General features: G+C 41.4%; 1 protein-coding gene across 1 annotated transcript; it reads left to right on the top strand.

The window, feature by feature from the left end:
- Nucleotides 1–11,379: 11,379 nt before the first annotated feature.
- On the top strand, nucleotides 11,380–27,085 carry LOC131414569 (nmrA-like family domain-containing protein 1). The gene is made up of 5 exons (XM_058555582.1): nucleotides 11,380–11,419; nucleotides 17,085–17,323; nucleotides 19,073–19,322; nucleotides 22,560–22,750; nucleotides 26,656–27,085. The coding sequence occupies exons 1-5, from the start codon at nucleotides 11,380–11,382 to the stop codon at nucleotides 26,833–26,835; spliced, it is 900 nt and encodes a 299-aa protein (XP_058411565.1). The 3' UTR covers nucleotides 26,836–27,085.
- Nucleotides 27,086–27,338: the final 253 nt, after the last annotated feature.

Here is a 27,338-nt window from a genome sequence, read left to right as displayed (position 1 = left end):
TAAGAACAAACCTATCAGAGTACCTCAGTAGCGATATGTGCACAGGATCTGGGTTAGAAAATCATGAAAGTGTGCAGCAATTTATAATGATTACATGGTAGAAGGGTTTTAACTAGGAAAGGGTTATTTAGTGTAACAAGTTGGCCTCACTTATGTTCACATACAATAGGAGGTGGGAGGAAAGAGGTATTATGATTGGCTAGTCTGGGTCGTGTGCCTACTACCCCTGTGCTGGGAGGCAAGTCTATTACTGGAAAAAGAAGTAGTGGCATAAAGATAGTTAATGGGAAGTCATTGTGAGCTGGGCAGCTATCCCAATTTGTGTCCACCACAAGAAATTCTAAATTTTCATGTAGTGAGAGCTACAGATTATCTTTGTTAGGAATTTCTTTATTACATTTAGGCTGAGAAAGTCCTTTCTCATCCTGGGATAAGATAAATGTACCCTTACATTTTCCTCTAGGTTTTTTCTTTTTATGGTTTCCTTTAAATATTTGATAGCCGTTGACAGTTTTCATTATGAAAGCATAAGAGAAAACACAGAAAACAGGGTTTGGCATGCAGGAACAAATTTTCTGAACTGGACAGAAGTGAAAGGGCAAAACTTTCTTTGTCTTCTGATATTTGTTGTATCAGACAAATTTGATATGAGAGATTTTCTTTTGCTGATTTGCTATGGGAAAATGGAATGTCTTAATGTTAATATTGTCCTCACCAGAATATTTATAGGGCGAACACCATTAAAAGAAGAGTCAAAGAGTGGACTGAGTTTTTTTTTTAAACATAATGCAGATCTTCTCGGACCACAACAGCATGGCAAGGTGAGGGGCTGAATGACCAGTTACAAAACAGCATTGGATGCTCAACTAGCTAAATCTCTGGGACCCTTCCTCCCATTCCCAGTCAGCCCCAATCCCTCCTGATTAGTCTAAGAAGTCCCTGTGTAGGTGACTTTCACTTGCTTCCTCCTTGCGGCATTTCTCTACCACTCCCAGCCAGGACCATGGGAGTTGGGGGCTCTGATTTAGACTGCATGGCTTGCCTCTCAGTATCTTATGGAGACTCTAGTGCTAGCTCTTTTATTTGATACCCTCCCTGTTAAGCTCCTAAACTGGCTATCCATGTATCAAGAGATTTTGTTTATGAAGTCTTTCCTTGCCCATACATTACAAAGATACTCTATACTTTCTTCTATTTGCTTTTTTCGTCTATTACATAAGTTAAATCCCATCTAGAGTCCACTTTTGTGTATGGTGTGTGAGACGTAGATAATTTTATTTTTTCCCATATGGATATCACCAGTTTCCCCAACATGGGGTATTAAATAGCTTGTCCTTTCCTATGTGGTACTGCTTTTATTGTATATTAAGTTCCCATATATATACAGGTTTATCTTGAAGCTGTCTATTCTGTTCCATGGGTCTATCTGACTATGCTTGCAACAATATTGCTTTTTAAAAAAAATTTATTACTAGGGCTTCTTGGTACATCTTTAAAACTGGTAGGACAAGTCCTCCTTGGTGATGGTCTTTTTGATGTGTCACCTTGGCTGGTTATTCAATCAAAACTAAGCTAGGTGTTGTTGTGAAGGTATATTGTAGGTGTGATTCAAGTCCAGGAATCTGTTGACTTTAAGTACAGAAAATGATCTTAGATAAACTGGATGGGCCTGATTCAATCAGTTTAAAGGCCTTGAGAGCAGACCTGGGGCTTCTCCGAAGAAGAAATGCATCCTGTGGACCGCAGCTTCAGGCTGTGCCTGAGAGTCCCCAGCCTGCCCTTCCTGACAGCCTGCCCTTTGGATTTCAGATTTGCCTAGGTAACCGCCACAATCATGTCAGCCAGTCTCTTGCAATAAATTTCTCAATATACATCTCCTTCTGGTTCTGTTTCTCTGGTTTAAGCCTGACTGACACATTCTCTTTATGCTTTTTTTTTTTAAAGATTGACTTAGTTATTTGTAAAACTTTATTCTTTTAAATAAGTTGTAGAGATTAAGTTCCTCAAAAAAATCCATGTGAAATTTTTATTTTTATTTTTTTGGTGAGGAAGATCAGCCCTGAGCTAACATCCCTTGTCAATCTTCCTCTGTTTGCTGAGGAAGGTTAGCCCTGAGCTAACATCTGTGCCCATCTTCCTTCATTTTTTATATGGGATGCTGCCACAGCATGGCTTGATGAGCCGTGTGTGGGTCTGCACCTGGGATCCGAACCTGTGAACTCCAGGCCACTGAAGCAGAGTGGGTGAAATTGACCATAGGCCACTGGGCTGGCCACCTTCATGTGAAATTTTGATTTTTGATCGCATCATATTTATTGGTTAACTTGGGGAGAATTGACATCTTTGTAATATTGTCATCCATTCCAAGAGCATGGCTATCTCTGCATTTATTCGGATCAACTTCTATATCCTTCATAAAAGTTTTAAAGTTTTTTTCTCAAGACATCTTAAGTAGCCTTCATTACTGTCCAAATACTTTACATTTTTTTGGTTATTGTGATAAGTATTTTATTTATTTATTTATTTGTGAGGAAGATCAGCCCTGAGCTAACATCCATGCAAATCCTCCTCTTTTTTTTTGCTGAGGAAGACCGGCTCTGAGCTAACATCTGTTGCCGATCCTCCTCCTTTTTTTTTTCCCCGAAAGCCCCCGTAGATAGCCGTATGTCATAGTTGCACATCCTTCCAGTTGCTGTATGTGGGACGCGACCTCAGCATGGCTGGACAAGCGGTGCATCAGTGCGTGCCCACGATCTGAACCCGAGCCGCCAGCAGTGGAGCGCGTGCACTTAACCGCTAAGCCACGGGGCTCGCCCCAGTATTTTATTTTTAATTATACTTTCTAGTTGGTTATTGATGGTGTGAGAAATGCTATTGGTTTTGTATGTAGAGAACTTACTGAGCATTCTTATTAGTTCTAATAGTTTGTATCCAGATTCTATTGCTGTTTCTAGGTAAATGATACATTCATTTACCAATAATGATAGTGTTATCTCTTCCTTTCCAATTTTTACACGTTTTATTTCTTGTCATTACTTGGTATATGATAGAAGGAGGAATCTAAAGATTTAAAGAAATGGGAACCTTGTAGTGGATTTCTCTTTTGCAATCTATTCACCTACCCTCTAACTATGTCCTGGAAGAACCCAGAAGGTACTTCTTTCGCTAAAGCACTGAGAAATACTTTCATGAAATGAGTATTGACTTTTAAAAAATGAGCTATAGTGACTATTCTTTGTCAGTAGAAAGCGTCTGTGGATAATATGAGGTAGAGGATGACCCAATATTCCTGATTCGGACCAATAAAACAAATGCCAACTAGTCAAGATATTCCTGGAATTATTGTAGTTGTTCTGGAAGTCCTGGCCATCTGCAGGACTCAGAATCACCCCAAAAACATTTGAGCCAGAATAGACCATTTCCACCAGGTGGTGCCAAAGCTCAACCAAAACGGATATGCATGGAAAGCACTGGACCTGGATCTCTGGATTTACACTAGTTCAGCTCACCCCAATCATTTTATTAGCTTCTCAATAACATGTTCCTCCATTTTTGGCAACTGATATTTTGAACTCCACTTATTGTGTTTTGTTGCAGTTTTACCATCAGAATTTTACCATATTTAGCAAGTGGCATAATCCCTGTATTGGCTTTCTGATTTATAGACTAGGAGTTATTATGTTAGGAGGAGCCAAGTGAAAGTCTCTGGAACTCTCCCTTCCTATCAAAACCGTGAAAACTTGTAGAATCACAGACATTAGTGCTAACATCAAATGTTTCTGAGACACAAAGATGGCAATTCCTATGTTAGACTCATTTAACTCACCAGTTTGACAGTGAAAAAGGCAGATGAGTCTTAGAGAATTACAGTGGATTATCTTAAACTTAATCAGGTCATGATCCCAATTGCATTTGCTATTTCAGATAGGAGCTTCTGTTTGGGGAAAATCAACATAAGTCCTGGTAACCGATATAAAACTATTGATCTAGCAAATTATATTTATTCTTTATTCCAATAAACTGAGGATATCTTTAACCTAGAAGGGATGGTAATATACCTTCATTATCTCCCATCAAGCTTAGGTCAACTCTCTGACTCTGTGCTATAGGAACCTTGATTGTTTCTTCAATCCACAGACTGTTGCAACCCAGTCCACTACATTGATGACATTAGGCTGCAATGACCTATAGAACTGGAAGCAGTTACCCTAGATACTTTTGTAAAAAACAAATATGCCAGAGGGTGGGAGAAAAATCCCATGAAATTACAATGGCATGTCATCTCAATGAAGTTTCTGGGGACCAGTCCGTTTCTTTCCAAGTGGAAGGACTCATCTTGCACTACTAAGAAAGAGGCGTAATTCTTGGTGGGTTATTGACCAGTGCTGCCATGTCTAGTGGTAAAAATTCATGGAAAACTACAGTAACCTTATATAGGCAGATGTAATTCTAAGATGCAATTTAATTCCATTAAGATTTCAAGTCTCTGAGGAAAACAGGTTTGATCAGCTGAGGTACTGCTGGCTACAGAAAAATATGACAATGGGTAGTCAAGAAGGCAAATTGTAAATACCAACTTTGGCCTTGGATTCACTTGCAAAAATGAGGACTTTTAACATCTACTGGCATTTTCGTGTACATATTTATGTATTTTAGACTAATTTTTATCTTTGTTCTCCCTTTCCCTCAATATTTTATATAGAAAAAGATGCCTGTTAATTTTATAATTTAAAGAATAGTGGACAAATTTTCAAGATGGATTCTAAGAGAATTAAAAAAGAGATGAACATCATCCCAAGATCCTGGGTGCAATAATTGAGATTTTTGGTTTAACCACTTATAGGAGGGGTTAAGCGTATAAGAGGTAGTTGCAGTATGTCAGATGTTATTGTTTTAAAAGAAGTGTAAATGTGGGAAGAAACATATATGTTGATTTTGGGGAGCAAAAGGGGTAGACTGTGGTGGAAATTTGTCTCTCTTTGTGGTCACTTAGCATTTGAATTCCTTCCCTATTTTTGGAGGAATCGCCACATGCAGCAGGGTCTGCCTCCTAATACAGAAGCTATGGCTTTTCCAGGTTTCCCTGCAGCTAGGTACCACCCCAGTCTTGGAATCAGAAGTTAGCAAGATTGTACAGAATACATTCTGGAAATAGTAGTAATCACAGCAGCTACATGCAGTTACCACAGACAGCAGTGTAGCAGTTGCAGGATTCAGTATACAGGGTCAGTAGTGTTGGTGGTTATAAGCTGTGGTGGCTGTGCTCAGTGGCAAAGTGCTCAGCTCTTTGCCAGACCAGTCCTATGGTATCATTTTGAGGTATGTCCTGGCTGCTCAGCCTTTGAGATTTGTTCTCAGCATTTCTGAAGATTCTAAAATTGACCGATACCGTTTGAATAATTTCCATAATCAGAGTCCATTGTTTGCAAATAAAAATCCTGACTAATAAAATCTTGAATATGCTAACATGTTTTTATTATGTTTTATTCACCTTTATTTTTGTTCATCATTATTTTACTCCTCAATAAATACCAAATTGTGCATAAAGAATGATCTCAACTAACGGAAAGGAAAAATGCATAAAAAAATTGGGAGCAAATATACTAAGCGTGGTTCCCTCAGAGTAGTGATATTATGAAAAAATGTTCCTAATTTACATGTACCAGAATTTTCCAAACTTTCTTCATGGAAATGCATTATTTGATAAACAAGAAAAATCAATTAACATATGAGAAACAAAAACAAAACAAAGAGCATCATCTAAACTTTTTTATGCTTAGAGCAGTCATGGCCTTGTAAAGCTTTTTTCTTTACTAGGAATATCTTTTGTACCCAGCTGTACAATCCTAATTTTTATCTAAGCTGGAATGCCATGCCTTTCATCAGCACTTCCCTTGATTTTGTTCCTTTACGCAGCTTCTCCCCAAGTGATAAGTGATTTTTCCCTTTTCAGAACATCAATAATTTAGCTTAAATTTACTATAATAATATTGAGAAGTTATCAAACAGCTACCATGGTCCTCTTATGTAAAAAGGGAGGCAGTGTACTTATTGAAAAGAGCAGAGGCTTTGCAGCTAGATAAAAAGAAGAACTGGATTCTAATCCTGGCTCTGCCATTTACTGCTTGTGTGGATTTAGATAAATCCTTGTAATCTCTTGGTTTCCTTATCTGAAAAATGAAGGTAGTAATACCTAAATTTCAGGGTTATTGCAAGGAGTAGATATTTTGTTAAGCACCTAACATAGTGACTTGGACAGGTAGGCACGCAATCTGTGACAGCTTTGAATAAAGAAGTCCTCAGTTTCAGCTGAGTGGACCAGGGGTGGATACTTCACCCAAGTTAGGCCAATCAAATTCTCTCCCCTGAGAATTTGTCCCCTTTCTCAGAGGAGAGAACACACATGCACGTGTGTGCACGCACACACTCACACATACACACACACATCTGGGAAACGCAAGTCCACCAAGGCCCAGACTGCTTCAAAAGGAACCAGCAGAATGAAGGATTCCTGGGCCAGGCTCCTGCAGAAAGGGTGTTATCTAGTTTAAAAGAAAATTAAACAAATGTATTTTTTACCAGAGAGAGCAGCAGCTCTCTTGGGTAAAATCTAAGAATTGAAGATGCTCAGGAGTCCCGCACTTGCTGGACTCAGCCTCCCTGGCTTCACCCTAATCCTGGCCTTGTTGGATCCTGTCTTTAAAATTTTGATATTTTTTTTATCATGGATTTTTTGGGATTAATTTTGATTTTTAAAAATATTGCATTAACATGTTTATCTTGATCATGGAGTTTTTTGGCAATCTCTTAAATTTTGCACTGAGGTGAGTGCCTCACTCGCCTCACCCCAGTCCTGGCCTGTCAAGACAGCCTCTCCAGATCCCTAAGCTTCTCTGTTTCCCTGGATGGTGTTATTGAGGCTTGAGGAAAGGGTCGAGTCAAGGTGCTGTTCATCTTGCAAGGGAAACTGTAGTGGAGAGTGGGAGTACGTGAGCCCTCAAGCTGGGCTAACCACTAAATCCCTTCCATTTGGACTGCCATGTGCTTCATGTCTCCACCCACCCCCCCAGGCAGATTTATTTTCACATTTCTCTTTTTTATAAGCTAATTGCCATTCTTTGAGTACATGTCAGTTTAGTGCAGTGGGAGAAGATGAATTGTGATGTGGAAAGAGAGGCTAGTTGGCGGAGGAAACTAGCCTGATAGGGAAAAATGTGTTGAGAAATAACAACAATTCATTTCTCTTGAATGTATCATGTAGATTAAGTGGTTTAATTTAATTTAGTCATCACTACACCTGTATGAAGTAGATACTATCATTACCCCCTGCAGTACAGATGAGGAAATTGAAGCTGAGGGGACTTTTAAAGCTTGTCTAAGGTCACACAGCTAGCAAGGGATAGAATTGAGTGTTAAATGCAGGACAGTCATAGTCCACAGCTTTAATCATTATGTTATACAGCTTTCTGGTTGAGAGTTGACTGGGTGGAGTTCATTACACTTGGAAGTGAGAGGCAAGCCTTGGCAAGAGAGTGCACAGCTGAGCGTTAGAAGAGAATCCTGCCCGTTCTGTTCTCTGGGGGGACCAAAAAAGCAGACTCCTTTCATCAAGAGGACCCTAAATAAACTTTGACATCAGCTCGAGACGTCCTCAAACTACAAAGCATCATTGACTATTCCCCATGAGCACATAGTCTTCTGAATGGGTCGCTACTTGCCGTGGTAGGAAAGGCAAGTTAATTTGCCTAGTTAAAAAGCCACACCTTTTGTTTCCACCCATTGTAAATGTTTACAGGCTGGTACCTGCCCATTTTAGCTTTTCCTATTTGGTCACTTAAACTTATTATTTTTTCTTAAAGATTATTTTTAAAGTAAACTTTCTAATGAAGTATAAGATACATATAGAAAATTGCACAGATCTTAACTGTACAGTTTGATAAATTTTCACAATGTGAACTCATGCATGTGATCAACACCCAGATCAAGAAACAGAACATTACCAGCCCAGCTGAAGCCCCACTTAAGCTCCTTCCAATCACTACCATCAAAAGTAACCACTATTCTGATGTTTAACACCATAGATTAGTTTTTCCTGCTTTTGAATTTTATAGAAATTGAATCATATGCTAGGTATTTCTTTACTCTTTTGCTCAACATTTTATTTGTGAGATTTTTTCTAGGTTGTTGCATGTTGCAATAGTTCATTCAGTCTTGTTGCTGTACAGTATGTCATTGTATGAATATGCCACACTTTTCCATTCTACTCTTGATGGACATTTGGGTTGTTTCCAACTTTTGGCTATCATAAACAGTGCTGCTATGTACTCATAGACTTTTTTGTTTTTATTGAGGTAACATTGGTTTATAACATTACGTAAATTTCGGGTGTACATTGTTATATCTCAGTTTCTGTGTAGACTACATTATGTTCACCACACAAAGAATAATTACCATCTATCACCATATACATCTGCCCTATCACCCCTTTCACTCTTCTCCCTCCTCCCTTCCCCTCTGGTAACCACCAATCTAATCTCTGTAAGTATGTGTTTTTTTCTCAGTCAACTCAGAATGTGCATGTCATAGTACTATGCTGTAATCAAAGTGTGAGAGCAATAATGTCATGTCATGCCCAGTCCTCTGTCTCTACCACCAACATACCACAGAAAATCACTCAACTACTCTTAGGCTACATATGTGTGTGTGTATACATTTTTTTTTCTTTACAACCTGGAATCACACTATATATGCTGTTCTCTGTTCTGCTGATTTCATTTAACTTTATATTGTGAGCATTTTCCCATATTATGGAAATTCTTAGAAAATGTAATTTTTAATATTTTAATATACCATTCTGTCTTATGGCTATTCCATAATTTATTTAACTAATCCCCAAGTGGCGGATATGTAGATTGTCTCCAGTATTTTTTCAATACAGGTAATGCTATGGATAAACTGCCTTGAATATAAATCTTTTTGTTTCCTTTGCATGTCTGCTTGGAATGGTACTGAGAATTCTCCATAAGGCTAGTGTAGGATTGTGTGTAGTTTAGGGTAGCAGAGGCACAGTGTATCTTTCTTGTGACATACCTGACTTTATTCCATTAGTATCTTTATCTTAGAAATGAGAACATACAGTTTCCTACTTACTGGACCCTCTGGACTTAGCTTGTCCAGCTTAGCCTCTGGACCTTTGCCCTCAAGAAATAGACAGATGTGCATGACCAATTCTTCCAGTCTGTAACAACTCCTGAGTTTACCTCTCAGTTTCATTGCGGGTTACCCTGTAGAAAGGGGCAGTTAGGAGAACTGCTTCCTTTGGCAAGGATAATTAGGAAGAAGTGGGTGATATCAGTGGGAGAGTGGAGGGAAGGGCAAGGGTCAGATGGGCTGCAGACCCATGACCTCCCCCGTTTTGCATGTCTTCATACCTGTTTGGCAGAGAGTGCCCGTTATCCTTGCAATGGCTGTTATTTTCAGCACCCCTTCTTCTGTGCTGCAGAGTCCACACACTCCAGCTTCCTCAAGAACCTAACTCCACCAATTATTTATATATTTATTCAACAAATATTTACTGTGCACCTACTATGTGCCAGATATAGCTGTAGGCACTGGAGATATACACAAGTGAGTAAAACAAAGTCGCTGCCCTCATGGAGCACACAGTCTAGTTGGAGGGACAGAAATAAACATATGAACAAATAAACATACCTGTAACATGTTAAGCCGTAAGTGTTATGAAGAAAAATAAATCAGAGTATGAGGCATGGAGAAAGCAACCTTTACCCCACAAACATGTTCACATCTTTCCTATTGAAATAAAATTCCATTTCATCTTACAGACACAGCTCGCTCTCACTTCCTTTATAGCAAGGCTCCTTAAAGGAGACATCTACACCTGCTTTCTTCACTTCCTCACCTCCCAATCACTCAACAAGCTGCAGTCTCAGACCCAAGAGGTCCAATTCTGAATGTATTTCCTCCTGAGCCCTGCTCCTGCTCCTCCATTGCCTACCCAGTTGGCAGAGTCATTTTTTAATCCTTTCTCTTCCTTGCTTTCTCTTTCCCTATATCGAATCAATCATGAAGACCTTCTCAGTTTACCCCCTAAATATCTTTCACTTCACTTCCATTGTCACTGCCTGTATTGGTTTGCTAGGGCTGCCATAACAAAGTACCACAAAGTGGGTTGATTAAACAACAGAAATCTATTATCGCACAGTTCTGGAGGCCGGAAGTCCAAAATCAAGATGTTGGCAGGACTGGTTCCTTCTGAGGGCTGTGAGGGAAGGATCTGTTCCACATCACTCTCTTTGGCTTATAGATGGCCATCTTCCTCTTCACATGTCATTTTCCCTGTATCTTCACATTGTCTTCTTTTTGTATGTTACGTGTGTTTAAATTTCCCCTCTTTATAAGGACACCAATCTTATTGGATTAAGCCCACTCTAATGATCTCACTTTAACTTGATTACCTCTGTAAAGATCCTGTCTCCAAATAAGGTCACATTCTGAGGTACTGGGGGTTAGGGCTACAACATCTGAATTTTAGAGGGAGACAATGCAACTCATAACACGGCCTCCGTTCAGGCTTTTGTTATTTCTCACCTGTATCATTTCTTTAGTCTCTTTAGGAGTGTCCCTGCTTCCAGCATTGTCTTGTTTCAACCCAGCCTCCACTCTGCTGCCAGAGGAACACATAAAACCTGCTGTGGCTATCAGGATAAATCCAAGCTCCTTGCCATGCCCACCAGGCCCTTTGTGTTCTGGCTTCTGACACCCTTCCGAGTTTTACTTCCTGCCACCCACATAGTATTGTTGCAGCCATCATGAGTCCTGTGTTATGATTGCCTGCCTTTGAACTTGGCTACATGTGGTTCCTCCTGCCTGAGGTGGGCTCTCTTCCTGCTCTCCTTGATTGAATAACTTATGGGGGCTGCAGGCCAGCTCCAGCATCATCTCCTCTGAAAAATCTTCCCTAACACCTCCAGTCTGGATTTTTTTTCTTTCCTCCATGACCTATGTCTCCTCTGCCATTCCTCTCTACTGTACTTTTATTTACTAGTTTATCTCCTTTACAATTTCTGGATCACCAGGGCTTCTAATTCGATGCCTAGTATACCAAAGGCATTTAATACATATTTGCTGAACACATGAGTGAGTGAATGAATGAATCCTGGCTTAGAAAATTGCTGTGTCACAGTGAGTAAGATATCTGGTGATAACAAAGAAAACTTTATAAGGGAGGGGCAAAATAAGGGCTGTGGTAATCAGACATGGTTTATAATTCTCACGCTCGAAGAGAAACTGCATTTCAGCTACTGTCGCTGCTCTGAGGGAGGTTCTGCTACTCCATTAACTCTTTCTTTGTCCGGTAACATGACCAGCAAGCAAGTAATCACAGTATTTGGAGCAACAGGTAACAAACTCTTTACTTGTAAAGTGCATGCTGTCTGTGTTTACTTTCCTGTCTTCCTGCTTTTAATTTTAGAGCCTGTAAGCATGGGCTGAACAAAGAGCCCTTTGGAGGAAATGAGGAAAAGTATCCGTTTGCTTGAGTTTCTGATGTGGTAAAGGGGCAGGGTGATTTGACTTGATTCGTCAGAAATGATCTCAGCGGGACAAGGACAACTGACATATTCTCTCTTTCTTGATCATGTGCTGACTTGCTGGTATAGTTTCGTTTCAACATAAGCTATACTCTGGAGACTTCTCTCCATTCACTTCCTGACAAGCAAAAGGAGCAAGTGTGAGGCCCGTGGGTATGTAGGGGGTATCCACATGTCTGACCAGTACTCCAGCGATTCTGAAAAGATGGAGAGGGTGGGGCTTAGTAGAATGTGCTGAGGGACTTCTCTCACCTGGACAGCTGCCTGAGCCTTTTAACTGGCGTCCCCACTTCCACTTTGCCTCCCTTATGATCCGCTGTCCAACAGCCAGAGCCATCTTTGCAAAATGTTGATCAAATCAGCTCACTCCGCTTCAATCTATTCTCATTTCAGCCTCCTGATGACCCATTTGAAACTGTCAGATCATGTCACGCCTCTGCTCAAAACTCTCCAACGCCCCCCAACTCACTCCAAGTAAAATGCAAAGTCCAGCTAACGGCCTGCGAGATTTTTCTTGGACTTCGTCTTCTACCAGTCTCCCTCGCTTACTCTGCGTGTTCCTCAAACACAGTCTTACCTCAAGGCTTTTGCAGTGGTTGCTCCTTCAACCTAGAATAATCTTCCTCCAGTTACCCACACTGCTTTCTCCCTCACGTCATCCAAACCTCTGCTTAGATGTTGCCCTCTCCATGAGCACTTTCCAGACCTCCATACTTAAGGAGGTCTGGAAAGGCAACTCTGCTCCACCCTGCCACTGTCTGGCTGCCCTCCCTGCTTGATTTCTTCCATTACTGTCTGTCTCTCCACACTGGAATACAACCTCTACGAGGACAGGGATTTTGTCTGAAGGGAGGCAAAGGCTAAAGCAGAGAGAAGAGAGAAGTAAATTCTCAAAAACCAACAGCCAGGCATGATATTGACTTTAGAAGGGAAAAAAAATGTAATGCGATGATTGTATAAGGCATTAGAGTGATGGTGAGGATGCTGGTTTTACCTGAAAGAGATGAGAAGCCACGGAAGGATTTTGAGCAGAATTGTGACATAAGACTTTGGTGTTAAGGGGTTCATTTTAGCTTCTGTTTTGTGAAAAGACTGTAGGGGACAAGGGTTGAAGCAAGGAGACCATTTAGGAAGCTGTTCCATAAACAAGGCAAGATGATAGTGGCTCAGACCAGGGTGGTAGCAGTGAGGTGGTGGGGAGGTCAGATTTCCAGGTATGTTTTTAAAGAGAGTTGACAGGGTTCACTGATGGACCAGATATCAGAGGTGAGAAGAGAGGAGTAAAGAATGACTTCAAAGTCTTCTGGCTCTAGCAACTGGAAGAATAAAGTTGTGATTCACTGAAATGGGGACGACTGTGGTCAAGCAGTTCAAGGAAGGTCGGAAGCTCCATTTAGTCTCGTTAAATTTGAGTTGCTGCCTAGGTATCTAGGTTAGGCAGTTGGATATGAGCCTTGGGAGTGGTTCCTAAAGGAGTCAGGTGAGATGTGTCCAAGTCGAAGAAAGTTGATTCCTAGTTAGCTAAAGGGATGGGCTAATTACTTTATTTCACAGTTCTTGAACTTTTTTTGGTAAGCTCGAGGTGCTGGGTGTGTTTGGGTGTTTGAGGGAGGGTTGCCAAATTTAGCAGATAAAAATACAAGATACCTAGTTAAATTTAACAGGGACACCTGTTAACCCTTACCTGTATATGTGTTTGCATGTCAGATGCTGAGCAGTATCTCCAGTGCCTGCCATTCAAATGCTACTTTCAACGTGGAACCACCTGGAAGGGAACTGGGTCCAAGAGGGCATGATCCAGAACAAGTGAAAAGGGTCTGGGACAACTGAGTATGACAAGAATGAGTGCTTTGGGGGCTGCTTTTTTGAGCTGATAGGTTTACTGTGTGTCCTGCTAGTCTAGAGGAATAGGGCCAAGAATGAGGAATTCCTCTCCTGGTTAGAGTCTTAGTGAAACATGAAAGTGGGAGTGGTTAGGAGAGCCAGTCCTGGTTTTGGTCCAGCTCCTCTCATTTTTTCATACTCATCCCTGTCATTTGCTTCTCTGTCTCACAGTGGTCCAGGCAGGACTGTCTACCTCCAAAGCTAAGAATTGAGAGGTTTCATTCTTTCCATTTCACTCATATGTTTATTCAATAAATAGATACTGAAAGCTTCATTCATTTATTCATTCAACAAATAGATACTGGCAATATGCCAGGCACTAGTCTCAGAACGTGGTTGGCAAACAGGGGTAAAGAGTAAATAATTTCTATTCTCAGGGAGATCTCCGGTTAGTAATAAGGTTATAAGGAAATAATTATAGTAGTCAATGTTGTGGGCTGAATTGTGTCCCTCCTCTAATTCATATGTTGAAGCCCTAATCCTTAATACCTCTGAATGTGATAGTATTTGCAGATAAGGCCTTTAAAGAGGTGATTAAGTTAAAGTGAGGCCATGAGAGTGGGCCCTAATCCAATCTCACTGGTGTCCTTATAAGAAGAGGAAATTTTGACATAGCGAGGGACAGGAGGGGCTAGCATGCACAGAGAAAGGACTATGTGAGGACATAGTGAGAAGGCTTTCCATCTGCAGTGCAAGGAGAGAGGCTTCAGGAGAAACCAAACCTGCCAACACCCTGATCCTGGATGTCTAGCCTCCAGAACTGTAGAAAATATATTTTGATTGTTTAAGCCACTAATCTGTTATATTTTGTTATAGTAGCCTTAGCAAACTAATACAGTCAAGAAATTTTTTTTTTGGTGAGGAAGATTCGCCCTGAGCTAACATCCTCTGCCAATCCTCCTTCCTTTGCTGAGGAAGATTGGCCCTGGGCCAACACCTATGCCCATCTTCCTCTACTTTATTTGTGGGACGCCTGCCACAGCATGGCTTGATAAGCGGTGCATAGGTCCACGCCCAGGATCCAAACCTGTGAACCCCGGGCCACCGAAGTGGAGCGTGCAAATTCAACCACTATGCCACCGGGCCAGCCCCAACAAATTTTTTTTTATTGAATTTTTGTTGTTACAGAAGTGCAGATAATAGTTTTAAAAGTCTAGTAGTCCTACAAGGTTTATAAAGAAACCCAGCAGACCTCACCCTACCCCTTTCCACATTTAACTCTTCTGTTTCTACTGGTATTTGTCTCCATGTTTCTAAATAATGTGATAATACGCTATTTTTTAGTTTTTCGATTTTACATGTTATCCATTGTCTTTAGCTTCCTACATCCCCAGCCCCAAGGACATACTTCCTTTTCCTCATCCTCCCCAAACAGTTTATAACAATTTTGTTTTTCATATGGACAATGGACAAATTTGAGGTCTTATTATCACTATGTAATTATATTCATACTTGAGCCGTACTTGAGCTTGCACTTTCTTTTCTTACATAATTTCTTGTTTTCCCTGAAATTAATAATTTCTTTTATTTTGTATTTGCTTAGTTTTCTTTGTACCTATCACTCATTTTTCTCTAATCTCTCCAATAAAGCTGAATGATTTCTCTCAAAATGAGCAAACATGTCAATTAATCTTTTGGTTCTGTTTTTCTCCCCCCATGGAGACTTCTCTCCTGGAGTGCGAGCTTTTTCTATTTCAATCCTCCTAGGACTTCTCTTCCCCATTATTCTAATAATTATCTTTTCTCCTGGGTTTGGTTTCTATTTCCTGGGTTCCTCTTGCTTGCTTTACTTTCTCATTTTGCTGGAGTGCATCCTCCAGTAGTTTACAGAGAAAGAGTGCACAGGAGTTAAATTTTTGAGACCCTGCGTGTCTGAAAATGTCTTTACATAGAATTGTTAGAATTAATTGATCATTTGGCTAGATTTAAAATTCTAGATAGAAATTAATTTCCCCCTTAAATGGCATTACTCTATTGCTTCCAATGTTATAAAGAAATCTGGTGCTATTTTTATCCCCTACCTTTGAATTGACCATCCCCACCCCCCCAGAAGTTTTTAAGATATTTTTATCCCCAGTGTTCTGAAATTTCACAATGATGTACATGATGTGGGACTTTATTTAGTCATTGTGCTAGGCATTCAGTGGCCCCTCAATATGGAAGCTCAGTCAATATCCTTGGACTCTGTGAAATTATTATCTTCTTTGATAATTTCCATGCCTCTATTTTCTCTTTTCTCTCAACCTGGAATTCCCCAGGCTTGATCCTAACATTTTCTCTCTCCTATTTTCTATTTCTTTGTTTTTTTCTTCAAATACTGGGAGATTTCTCCAACTTTTTCTATTGAAAATTTATTTCTGCTACAATAATGTAAATTTCAAGAGCTTCTTCTTGTCTTTTTCTCCTGCCTCCTCCCCTTTTATTGGTACGGGATGTAGATGTAGTGTTCTGAGTGCAAAATCTTCTCCAATCTCAGAGGATATTAATTCTTTTAAATTTTCCTTCTGATCCCTGCATTGTTTCTGTTTCCTTTTATCACTGTTTATTTTGGTTTTGCCTTTCCTGTTGGAGGCTTTCCTCAAACCCCTGATGAACTTTGGCTATCTGTTCATATTTACTACTAGAGCACTAAACTTTGGCTAAAGCTTCACAAGCAAAGGCAGAGCTCATTGAACAGCAGACGGATAGGGGTATCAATGGTATATCGGTTGGGTACCACAAGAAACAAGTGCCACACTCTTTCAGATAAGTTGAGGAAATTTAATAAAGATGGACAGAGAAGAGAGCAATAAAAAATAAATAAGCAACAGGAGGAAGGAGCAAAGGGCAAGAGAGATGACCACAATCTGGGGAGAATAGCAATGTGGAGAGGGTCACCTCTCCTCCTGCCCTCAGGTCTCCTGCTGATGACTCCCTTTGGCTAAACCCAACCTAAGGGCAAGAAAGTCCATTGATGGGGTCTGTACAGGTCAGGCTCCCAGGGCACTCAGCAGGATGGAGAAGGTGAAGGTGGATCTGGAGGCACAGAAAAAAATATTTAGGGCAGGTATCCATCAGTCTGATGGAGGATTCCAAATGTCAGTAACCCAGCACAATACCTGGCATATATCACAGGACATTCAGAAAATATTTATAGAGTGGATAAATTGGGCAAGTAATGATCATATCATGAATGGCTTTGAATGCCATAGAAAGAAACTTCTGCAAGTTTTCGACCTTTTTTAAAACTATAGCATATGAACCTCTTTTGAAAATAAAATTGTGTGAAGAATCTCAAAATAAAATCTGTAACAAAATAAAAGTAGAATTGCCCAGTTGAATCTGGGGTGGAGGGTTTGGCACCCTGCTCACTTGACATCCTTGTTGCCTTCAGCCTCTCCCATTGTTCTTGTCCCCCATGGATTCTGCAAAGGTACCTCTGAAGAGGCTGTGAGAAACCTACTTTGAAAACCACTGTTGCAAACCAGGGGGATATCTCCTGAAGTAATTACTACAGCGGCGCTGCTCTGAATAATGGGACTTCCCAACCAACTTCTTTTAGTGAACATTGTTCCTGATCCTTCCTGTATTTCTTCTTCTGCAATCCTGCAGGAGCTCAGGGTGGCTCTGTGGCTAGGGCCATTTTGAAGAGCAAAAAGTTCTCTGTGAGAGCACTGACCAGGGATGTGACTAAACCAAAAGCACAGGCGCTCCGGGACCTTGGCATCGAGGTGGTCAAAGGCGACCTAAATGATAAAGCATCAGTGGAAGCCGCCTTGAAAGGTGCCTATGGGGCCTTCCTGGTGACCAACTTCTGGGACCATTTCAGCAAAGAGAAGGAATTGAATCAGGTGGGAACCACCTTTAAGCCCTTTCCTCTTACCCTCCCTGGCTGCTCTGTGCTTCTTGGAAGCGGGTAGGCCTTCAGTCTGGGCAAAAATATAAGCCTCCCTCCAGAACATCTCTCCAGTTTTTATGAAATATGTGGACTTCGGGTACTTGTTAGAGGTGTCTTTGATTGTGAAGTCAGTGTTATGTGACACTTGTCGCAATCTCAAGACCCTGAATATTTGAGAGTGACTGTGATGGAACCAGTCATTAGATTCCCTAATTCTCACCATTTGTTTATAGATGGCATATGAGAGGTGGCAGCAAGGATACCCCACAAATTAAGATTGCTCTGAGAGAGAAATGGGAAGAACAAAAATGTAATGAGTATATTTACATTCTAGCAGAGAATTTTGGGATGAATTAGTAATGGGTACATAGAAAAAGAACTAAACAAACAAGCAAATAAACCCACAATGATTAACTCTAGGCAAAACGAAAGTTTGTAGAAAGAGTAAATGTAACCATAGAATATCACATGGCTCAGCTTCAGCTGTGTGTAAGCACTAATTGTTGATCTAGCCCAAAATTATGATACTGGGAAGACAGGAAAAAGAGAATTTTGTACATGTGTGATGGTGACGGTGGTGGTGGGCTCTGTGTGTGTGAGAGAGTCAGAGAGAGGGAGAGAAATTGAGAGCACTAAACATGAGAGCTCATCCTTCATAGTAGGAATTTAGTAGATGATATCTTAAACTGAAAAAATCAAGAATTAGCAGTGTAAACGTGTTATTTAGAAACAAAGAAGCGGCTAAAAGAGATGAAAGTGGTTACTTCTGGAGAGCAGTTATCAGCATGGGGGCGCAGGGAACTTCTATGTCATTATAAGACTGACTTTTTTCCTCCATGACAGTACTATTTGAAAATTATATATATGTATAAATTACAAAAATATGAAGATTAAATTTAAAAAATGTAATGGATGGGATCAGCCTCTAGCAGAAATGGCACAATTCAAAAAATTAAGAGCAGGATTGAACCATTTCAGGGATGTCTGTTAAATTAATTATACCACTTACAGCTTGTCTTTTAGTGCTAAACTTTGGAAGGGCTTATTTTAGGAACTCTGGGTTCTAATTCCGATATTCCCTCACTAAGAAACCTAAGGGTACAAGTCACTTCTCTGCGTCACTTTCTGTGTCTACTAAACCAGGTTAATTATGGCTTCTCTGCCTGCTACATGAGGATTTGTAAGGAAAAAAAAAAGAGGGAAACAGTGAAAAGAAAGCAGAAAGAAAAAAAGAGAGAGAGAGATGAAGGTGCTTTGGGAAATTTGGAACTAAAAACACACAAAAGAACATATGTGTATATATACTGCCCTCAGTATCCAAATGCTGTGCAGATATAATCCATCGTCAGAAAACGTTCTTATATATTGTTTTCTCAGGTATCACTGAGCCTCATACATATATAAATGCGGCAGTTGGTCACAAAGATTCTGACAGCCTAGAGGAAGGGGCCAAACGTTCCTGACTGTTCCCACCAGGCTGCCTCTCAGCTTCTGATGGGGTTCAGCATTTTGACATAGCGCAGCCTCTGCTCGCTAATACTGGTGGCCTCTCCCAGGATAGCGAATATATTTTGATGCTGGAAGAGCTTCCTCTCCAAGGAGGACAATAAGAAAAGAAGGATGTGGAGAGGACCTAGCACCTGCCCTCTAGTCTATATGCAAATTCAGCCAACCATATAAAGAATTTACTTCTGTCCCTTAGGGAAAGTTGGTGGCGGATACTGCCAAGCGCCTGGGTCTGAAGCACGTGGTGTTCAGTGGCCTGGAGAACGTCAAGCGCCTGAGCGGCGGCAAGTTGGAAGTGCCACATTTTGACGCGAAGGGAGAGGTGGAGGAGTATTTCTGGTCCATTGGCGTTCCCATGACCAGTGTCCGCGTGGCAGCTTACTTTGAAAACTTTTTCACTGCGTGGAAGCCCGTGAAAGCCTCTGATGGAGATTACTACACCTTGAGTAAGTGGAAGGTTGCCGTGGGAGTTAACCAGATACCTGCTGTTCTGCCTTCTCCTCCTTGCTCTTTCCCTCCCTTTCTCTCTTCAGTGGACACATATCATTTGAGTGCCTACTATGTGCTTAGCTCTGTGCCGAGTGCTGACAGGGTTACCAAATTGTCCTAGACCTAACAGAGAACTGGATCTTGGACTGGAAACACAAAGGATTATACTTCCAGTGTTAACATACTGATGCTCCTTATGTACGTACAGTAGGTACTTGTTAGCTATGTGACCTCAAGCCTCAGTTTGCTTATATCTAATGGGAAGGTTGGACAAGATGACTTCCACTTCTGGCTCATCCATCTGACCTTCTGTGGCAACAGGAAAAAATTCTCCTCTTGACCTGGGTCCCATGGTCAGAATCCCTAGAGGGACCCTGACTCCCTAGTGACAGGTTCCCAGCCTTGCCTGCAGAGTGACTGCATAGGTCTGGGAGGAAGACTATAGTTTTAACAAGGAGTCCTAGTAATTCCAATGCTGCCAGTCCACTGGCCAGCATTCCTTTGCCCTTTGGGGACATTTTCTTTGCCCATAGTCTGAGGTGGCTCTGTGGAGTTCAGGGAATATGGGAGTATCAGTGGCGGCAATTCAGTCTTTCTTCCTTGGCACATAATTAAGACTTATCAGGGGCATAACTAATAAAAGTCAAAGTGGACCTGAGCTAGATCCAGGAGCACCTGCCGTACATCACAGACGGCTTGGGTAATAGTTCAACAAATGACCAGATAAATGTGTAACTGCAGTACCTCTCTTTATCCCTCTTCCTTCCTGTGCCCCTACCAGGTTTCAGAAGCCGGTTCACCTGACATTTTCCAGGTCCTGAACTAGGACGTTATAATCTATGGATTAGATTGGCCCTGAGTGAAGAGGAGATGTCTTAAACTTCTGCTTGTACCCAGTCCCGTTTGGGGCCCCAAAGCCTGTAAAACCCAGCCTCAGGTATCCCTGAGCCTCATCCTCCACTACAGGAATAGCTCACATTTACTAAGCACTTACTGGGTGCCCAGCACTGTGCTAATTGCCTCTATTTTATGGGTGAGGAAACTGAGGGACAGAGAGGTTAAACTTTCCCAAGATCACTAATAAGGCAGAACCAGGACTTGAATCCAGGCAGTCTGGCTCCAGAGCCATATTCTTTACCACTGGTCCCATAGCTGCTTTTATTTTTTTTAATTTTTATTTTTAACAATTTTTTTTTAAATTTATTTTTTCCCCCAAAGCCCCAGTAGATAGTTGTATGTCATAGTTGTACATCCTTCTAGTTGCTGTATGTGGGACGCAGCCTCAGCATGGCCGGAGAAGCAGTGCGTCGGTGCGCTCCCAGGATCCGAACCCGGGATGCCAGCAGCGGAGCGCGCGCACTTAACCGCTAAGCCACGGGGCCAGCCCCCCATAGCTGCTTTTAAACTCAGCCCAAGAACCTCAACCCTCAAGTAAAAACAAACTTCGAAGTCAGAACAGACTTGCCTCTGAGTGCCTCAAAAAGCTCAAACTGTTTTACAAATATAAAATACAATTATAATTCAATCTGAGGAATGAGCAGACATTTTGCCTACCAAGAAATTCAGGCAGGAAGCTAATTTTGCTACAAAAGACAAAATATAATATTTAGTCCCTGGCTGCTAAGCCTGAAGTCACTTTTACACTGGATTGACATTCAGAGCCCTTGATTCTTGTCCTGGCCTGTTGCTTTCTAGCTGTGAGGCACTGGTGAGTCAGAAGACTAAGTTTATTTGTTTAAAAATGAGAGTGCTGGGGCTAGATCATGTCCACATTGGGTTCCAGCCCCAGGATTCGGGGATTCTGGGAATCCATGAGAGGCTGTGTCACACTGTAGGAAGGGCACAGCCTTTGGAGTGATAGATGAGTGTTTGAACACACTTCTGCTGCTGGCTGGCTGAGTAACCTTGGGCAAATACCTGATATTCCTATGTTTCAAGGTTGGATTAAACCAGACGATATGTTCGTTCATTCATTCATTCATTCATTCATTTAGTCAATAAATGTTTGAGGGCCTACTATGTGCCAGTCACTTACTGAGGAATCAGTAATAAACAGCTCAAAACGGACAATGCTCTGCCTTCATGAAGCTCATATTCTGGTGGAGGAGATAGGTAATAAACAAATAGATAAGTAAAATACATTCTATGTTAGAAGGTGATGCGTGCTATAGAAAAAAAGGGCAGGGTGAGGTATATGTGGAGTGCTAGCAGTAAGGGGGTGGTGTGTGAAATTTAAACAAAGTGATTGGTGGGCCTCTTGGAGAAGGTGACATCTGAGCACCTTCTGATGGAGGCAGGTAGCGTACTTTGTGAGTAGTCAGGGAAAGAGAGTTTTGGGCAGAGAGAACTGCCAATGTGTCAGGAACAGAGCAAGTGGGGTAGGGGGAGGAGTAGGATGTGAGGCCAGAGCTAAGAGAGGGTCTGGTAGCTAACAGAGCTAACTGGCTTTTCTTTCGAGAGACACAAAGAACCACTGGAGGGTATAGGCAAACATGACATAAGCTGACATTAGTTTTTACAGAATCACTCTGACTTTTGTGTTGAAAAGAGACTATAGAAGGGCAAGAGTGGAAACAAGGAGACCAACTTTGCAATAATCCAAGTCAAAGATGATGGTGGCTTAGACCAGAGTCATAGCAGTGAAGACGGTGAGAAGTGGTCAGCTTCTGGACATACTATGAATAGGACTTCCAAATAAATAGATTGTGGGGGGATGAGAGAAGTGTCAAGACTGCCTCCAAGATTTTTGACTTGAGAAACTGGAATGGTAGAGTTGCCATTAACTGAGATGGGAAAGTCTGTAGGGAGAACAGGTTGGGGTGGTGTAGGAATTCATTTTGGGGCACATTGAGTTTAAAATGTCTATTGAACAGTCAAGCAAGAATGTTGAGAAGGAAGTTGGACATATGAGTCTGGAATTCAGCAGAGATGTCTGGGTTGGAGATAGAATTAATCATTCTTCGCACACAGAGATGCTTAGTAAATGGCTACTTTATTTTTTTTTGTAAATCAATAGCCAGGTATTATAGTATTTTCTTAAACAAAATCTTATAACTGTGCAAAGATTGTGGCCGCTCATTGTTACACTGTGTTCCCATCCTTTTTGTTTAAGTAGTTTATTAATTCAAGTTGGTGGGACCTACCAAGAATGTGATGTAATTAGCTATTTTAATCTTTTTTTTTTTTTTAACTAGCACTGCCTATGGGGGACGTACCGATGGATGGTATCTCTGTTGCTGATGTTGGAGCAGTCGTCTCTAGCATTTTTAATTCTCCAGAGGAGTTTTCAGGCAAGGCCGTGGGTCTCAGTGCAGAAGCGCTAACACCACAGCAATATGCTGATGTTTTGTCCAAGGTTTTGGGGAAAGATATCCGAGATGCAAAGGTGAGTTCTTAGGAGACATAAATGTGATCACAAGAGGCCACCCTGTGTCACATCCCACTAATTTACAAATTCTGATAGACTTTTGACAGATTTAGGCAGGGTTGAGTTTAGGCACAGAAGAAATTGAAGAGGATTCCATTTCTACAAATCTGTCTTCAACTGTTGGTGCATCTGAATCCCACCTTTATGGCTTTATCTCTTTGGCTTCAGGTTAATCAGCTTGTTAAAGTAAAACTACTTTGGGGTGGGAAGAACTTAGAATCTGAAGACCGAGGTACAACTTTTTCATACACAACATCCCAACTCTCCTCTCCCGAGCACTCATTGCTGATCACGCCAGCCGGCCAGAGCTCCCTGGGGTGGGGCAAGGCACTTACTCCCTCTGAGCCTCAGCTTCTTCTCTTGTCAAGTGGGACGAGAGCATCTACGTTGGGGTGTTCCTGTGAAAATTAGAGAGAATATATTTAAGGGCCTTAGCATAGTGTTTGGTACGTGGTAAGTATATATCAGGTATCTATTACATACCTGATGCTGTATTTGAGGAGTTTACAGCAGAGTCGGGGCGAAATGTTAATGCACATGAAGTCACAGGGCTTAATTGTGTTGTCTACACTATCTGTGCTATAGGTGACCAGAGAAGGGCAGGAGAAGGCTTCCTGGAAGAAGTGGCCTTGAGGTAGTCCTTGGGGGTGGGCAAGACTGTGTGTAGGTGGAGGGAATCATAGGGCTGGCCTGGCTGAATTCTAGAATCAACATGAATGAATCGGAGGCAGTCTGCTTCAGTAAGCAAATCCTGGCCCTGCCCTCATCTATCTGTGGAATCTTGGCGAGTTATCCAACCTCTCCAGCCTCAGTTTATTCATATGTTAAAAAAGGTTATTATACCTCTCATAGGATTATTGTGAGGATGAAATGAGATATATATGGGAGTTTCCTCGCACTGGGTTTGGCACATAGTAAGCCCTCAATAACTGATCAGGTTGGAATGGCCTGGACTTGAGTGTGGCTGAGACAGACCTTTTACAGAAAAGTCAAAGGAATTGATGATGTTGAACACTACCAGCCATTTCTCCAAGCAAGTGTGGATAAGAGGAAGGAGAAAGAGAACAGCGTTTCTGAGAAGGAAGTATTTGTGTGTACCTCACAGAGACAGAGCTGGAAGGAGGACCCATACCTTCTCTCCAGCTGGCAGGCATTAACTAATACATCTCTGCCTCTCTCGTCTGCAGTTCTCCCATTTGTGAAGGGAGAGTGTTATTTGGATGACTTCTAAGGTCAGACCCAGCACTAACATCTCTCCAGAGTAGGGGTCCCTTCTTCCTTATAGAGTTCAAGTCTGCTTTTATAAATAAAGATTTATTGGAACACAGCCACACCATTGTTTATGTATTGTCTGTGGCTGTTTTCATGATACAATGATGGAGTTGAGTAGTTGTGACAGAGACCACTATATGGCCTGCAAAGCCTAAAATATTTGTATCTAGCCCTTTAAGAAAAAGTTTGTCAACCCCTGCTCTAGAATGTTTCCTAGAGTTAGGGATAGAAGGTTGGTTTTTGTTTTTATCTGCAACTCTTGGTCCAGTGAGTCTTGAAGTGGTACCTAGATTCCCAATTAAGCCTCAGGTACTGGATCTGTGAGGAGGCTAAGAGATCTCTTTTTTGGAAAACCATTGTAGGTGTCAATCCAGCCACAAAGCCACATCTGGGGATCTCACTGAAAAACCACACAAAATTTCATGGAGAAAATAAGTCACTCCTAAACCCAAGAAGGCACCTAAACCCACCCACTCAAAACATGGACACAGGTGGCTGTGTTCCAGTAAATCTCTGCAAAGTCAGTTGTACCTAGGTGCAAATTTATTTCTCAGTGACTGACCCCTCTCCCAGGGTATTTGCATTTGGGTCTCATATTCATTTTGCATGTGGGGTTTGAATTCTGTAAGGAAAAAGGGGAGAAAGGAAGGAGTGTGGACATATGGTGTGTGTGTGTGTTCATTCTCAGAGGACCAGGTAGACATTGTTTTGAATGGCTCAGAACCTTCCAAGCATCTCTCGGTCACATACCCGGTCCCTGACTATTCTTAGTACATCAAGTTGTTTCACAATGCAGCAAAAACTTCTCTGGCATCAAAAGTTCTAGGGCATCAGAGGCTGGAAGTTCTAGAGAGTGGTGAATGCTGTTCTTGGTAACTAGTCTGCCCACTGGTCTAGAGTGGGAAAATGCTTAAGCACTGTGCTACTCTGGGGAAGGATGCATGTGGCCACAAGGTGGCGCTCCAGCCTTGACAGTCTGATTTTCCCCCAAGTCTGGTCAGAAGGAGGCTGTTTGCTTAATTGCTTCAGTGCATGCATGCTCCAGAACAAACTCCCACCAGGAACTCTGGTCTGGCTGAAACTGTCTGTCTAACCCCAAAAGGAACATGATTCTCTCAGAAAGTGATACACAAGGAACCAATCTCTTTCCTTCAAAAATCTGCAGAAAAGAATCCCTTATTTTACTGAGGGATATTAGTTATCCAAATTACAGGATGAGAGAGTGATTCAAGGAGACAGACATTTTAGAAGTCATCTTCCATGCTTCTCGTATGGTCTTCTATTTCCAAACTCAATAAAATTTTTAATTGTTTTTTCTGATTTCAAAAATAACAAAGGCTTATTGTAGAAAACTCAGAAAATTATAAAAAAAAGAAAATAAAAATCACATAGTTCAACCTATCAGAGACAGCAACTGTTAAGATTTGGCACATTTTCTTCTCATCTTTTTCCAGCATATATATATAATATAAAATTAAAATAACACTATACGTAGCATTTTGTATCTGGCTTTTTCACTTAAGATTTATTATGAGCATTTTCTATTTTGTTAAATTTCTTCAAAAACATTGATTTTAATAATTGCATAATATTTTAGAGTAGATGTACCACAATTTATGTTACCATTCCTCTGTTTTTGGACATGTAGGTTGTTCTTGACTTTTTATTATTATAAACGGTGTATGACAACCATTGTTTTATATAAGTTGTTTGTATCTGTCACATTTTTCTAAGGCCAAGTGGAAAAGGGAGGTTAGAGTTTATCTCTGGGGACTAAAGACAGATTACATCGGATCTGATAGTTAGAAACTGTCTTTGCTAATTCAGGTGGTGGAACTATTGATCTATTTAGTGTCAGAGAGACTCAAAGGGTGGATTTTGTGGAAGGTGCTGGAAGGTGGCTCAGTAGGTATGTGATGGGTAGCATTTGTTTGGGTCTGGCCCTGGCAGAGGCTGGGATGGCTGAAGTCAAGATGCTCATTTCTAATCAAGGATGAGAGTGGCGATGGAAGGGACGTCAGCCAGGAGGGAAGGCTAGAGAGCCCAGTGCTGGAGTGAGGGAGCCTTGGCACTGCATGAAGGGTTGGATGGGCAGAATGTCTCAGAGGGCTGCTAAAGGAGTCCCCTGAGGAAATGTATAGAAAACTGGTTTGATGAAGGGGGTACAGATCCACAGTACTTTATCCACAAGGCTTGGGGTCAGAAACAATCCAGCTTTCAGGGTCTTTCAGCTTTTAGCTAGATTATGGTCTACATGTTTTATGCAACATCACCAGCAGGGGCTGGGGCAGGAACCTGTAATCAAACACATCAATATCTGCAGAAAAACGTATGACTATTTCCATTAGCTGAGGTAATTAAAGACCATAACTAGCTTCACATAAGTTCAGATCAGGTTTTGCTACCAAATTAGTTCAGAAAAGTCAGTTTGCTGCCAAATTGCTTATGAAAAAAGACATCCGAGTTTCTTAGGTTTTGGAGATAGGCTAAAGAATTGTGGACCTGTATCATCATTAAGATGAATAATTCCTTTTCAAACTATTTTGAGTGAGGCCTATAACATTTCCTGTCTTTTTATTTGTTCTTAAAAGATCACCCCGGAAGCTTACGAGAAGCTGGGAATTCCTGTAGCGAGGGAAATTGCCAACATGTGTCGTTTCTATCAGACGAGGCCAGACCGTGATGTCCAGCTCACCCACCGACTAAACCCCAAGGTGAAAAGCTTCAGCCAGTTTATCTCAGAGAACCAGGGGGCCTTCAATGGCCTTTAAGCTGTTCAAACAGGCCCTGACGACATAACCTCCTTCCTCTCTGATCCTATCCTCTTTACAGCACAGCCTCTACGTTTACAGAACAGTTATGTCAGAATGCAATTGTTTGCAGCCCCAAATGCTTCCTGGCAATTCTCTCTTCAGTAGGAAGCACTGCAGTGGCGACGTGACACACATATACCTTTCCAGCTAGGGATGAGTGTGGCACACCTGTTTGTTAAGTGAGAAGTCCCACACCTGTCACCTCTTGTAGCTCTCTTTCTCCAGCAGCCAAGCTGCCTCCAAAAGCTCTGGCCTGAGGAACCTGGAGCTTCCTCCCTAAGACAGATAGGGGCCACTCAGCTGTATAAGGGATCTTGAGCCCTGGCTCTGAAACTCCCCTAGGGAGCTTCAGTTATCTTAAACGCATTGTCACATTCTCAATGAACTCGTATGTAATTTTAATTTCTTAAAATAAAAATTTTTGGAGAAGACTTTCTGGGGAAGATGGTGTTCAATGAAGA

This window comes from Diceros bicornis, chromosome 15 (assembly GCF_020826845.1).
Source record: "Diceros bicornis minor isolate mBicDic1 chromosome 15, mDicBic1.mat.cur, whole genome shotgun sequence".
Lineage (NCBI taxonomy): Eukaryota > Metazoa > Chordata > Mammalia > Perissodactyla > Rhinocerotidae > Diceros > Diceros bicornis.
The sequence above is the reverse complement of the archived record's forward strand: the minus strand, read 5'-3'. Positions and strand labels throughout refer to the sequence as shown.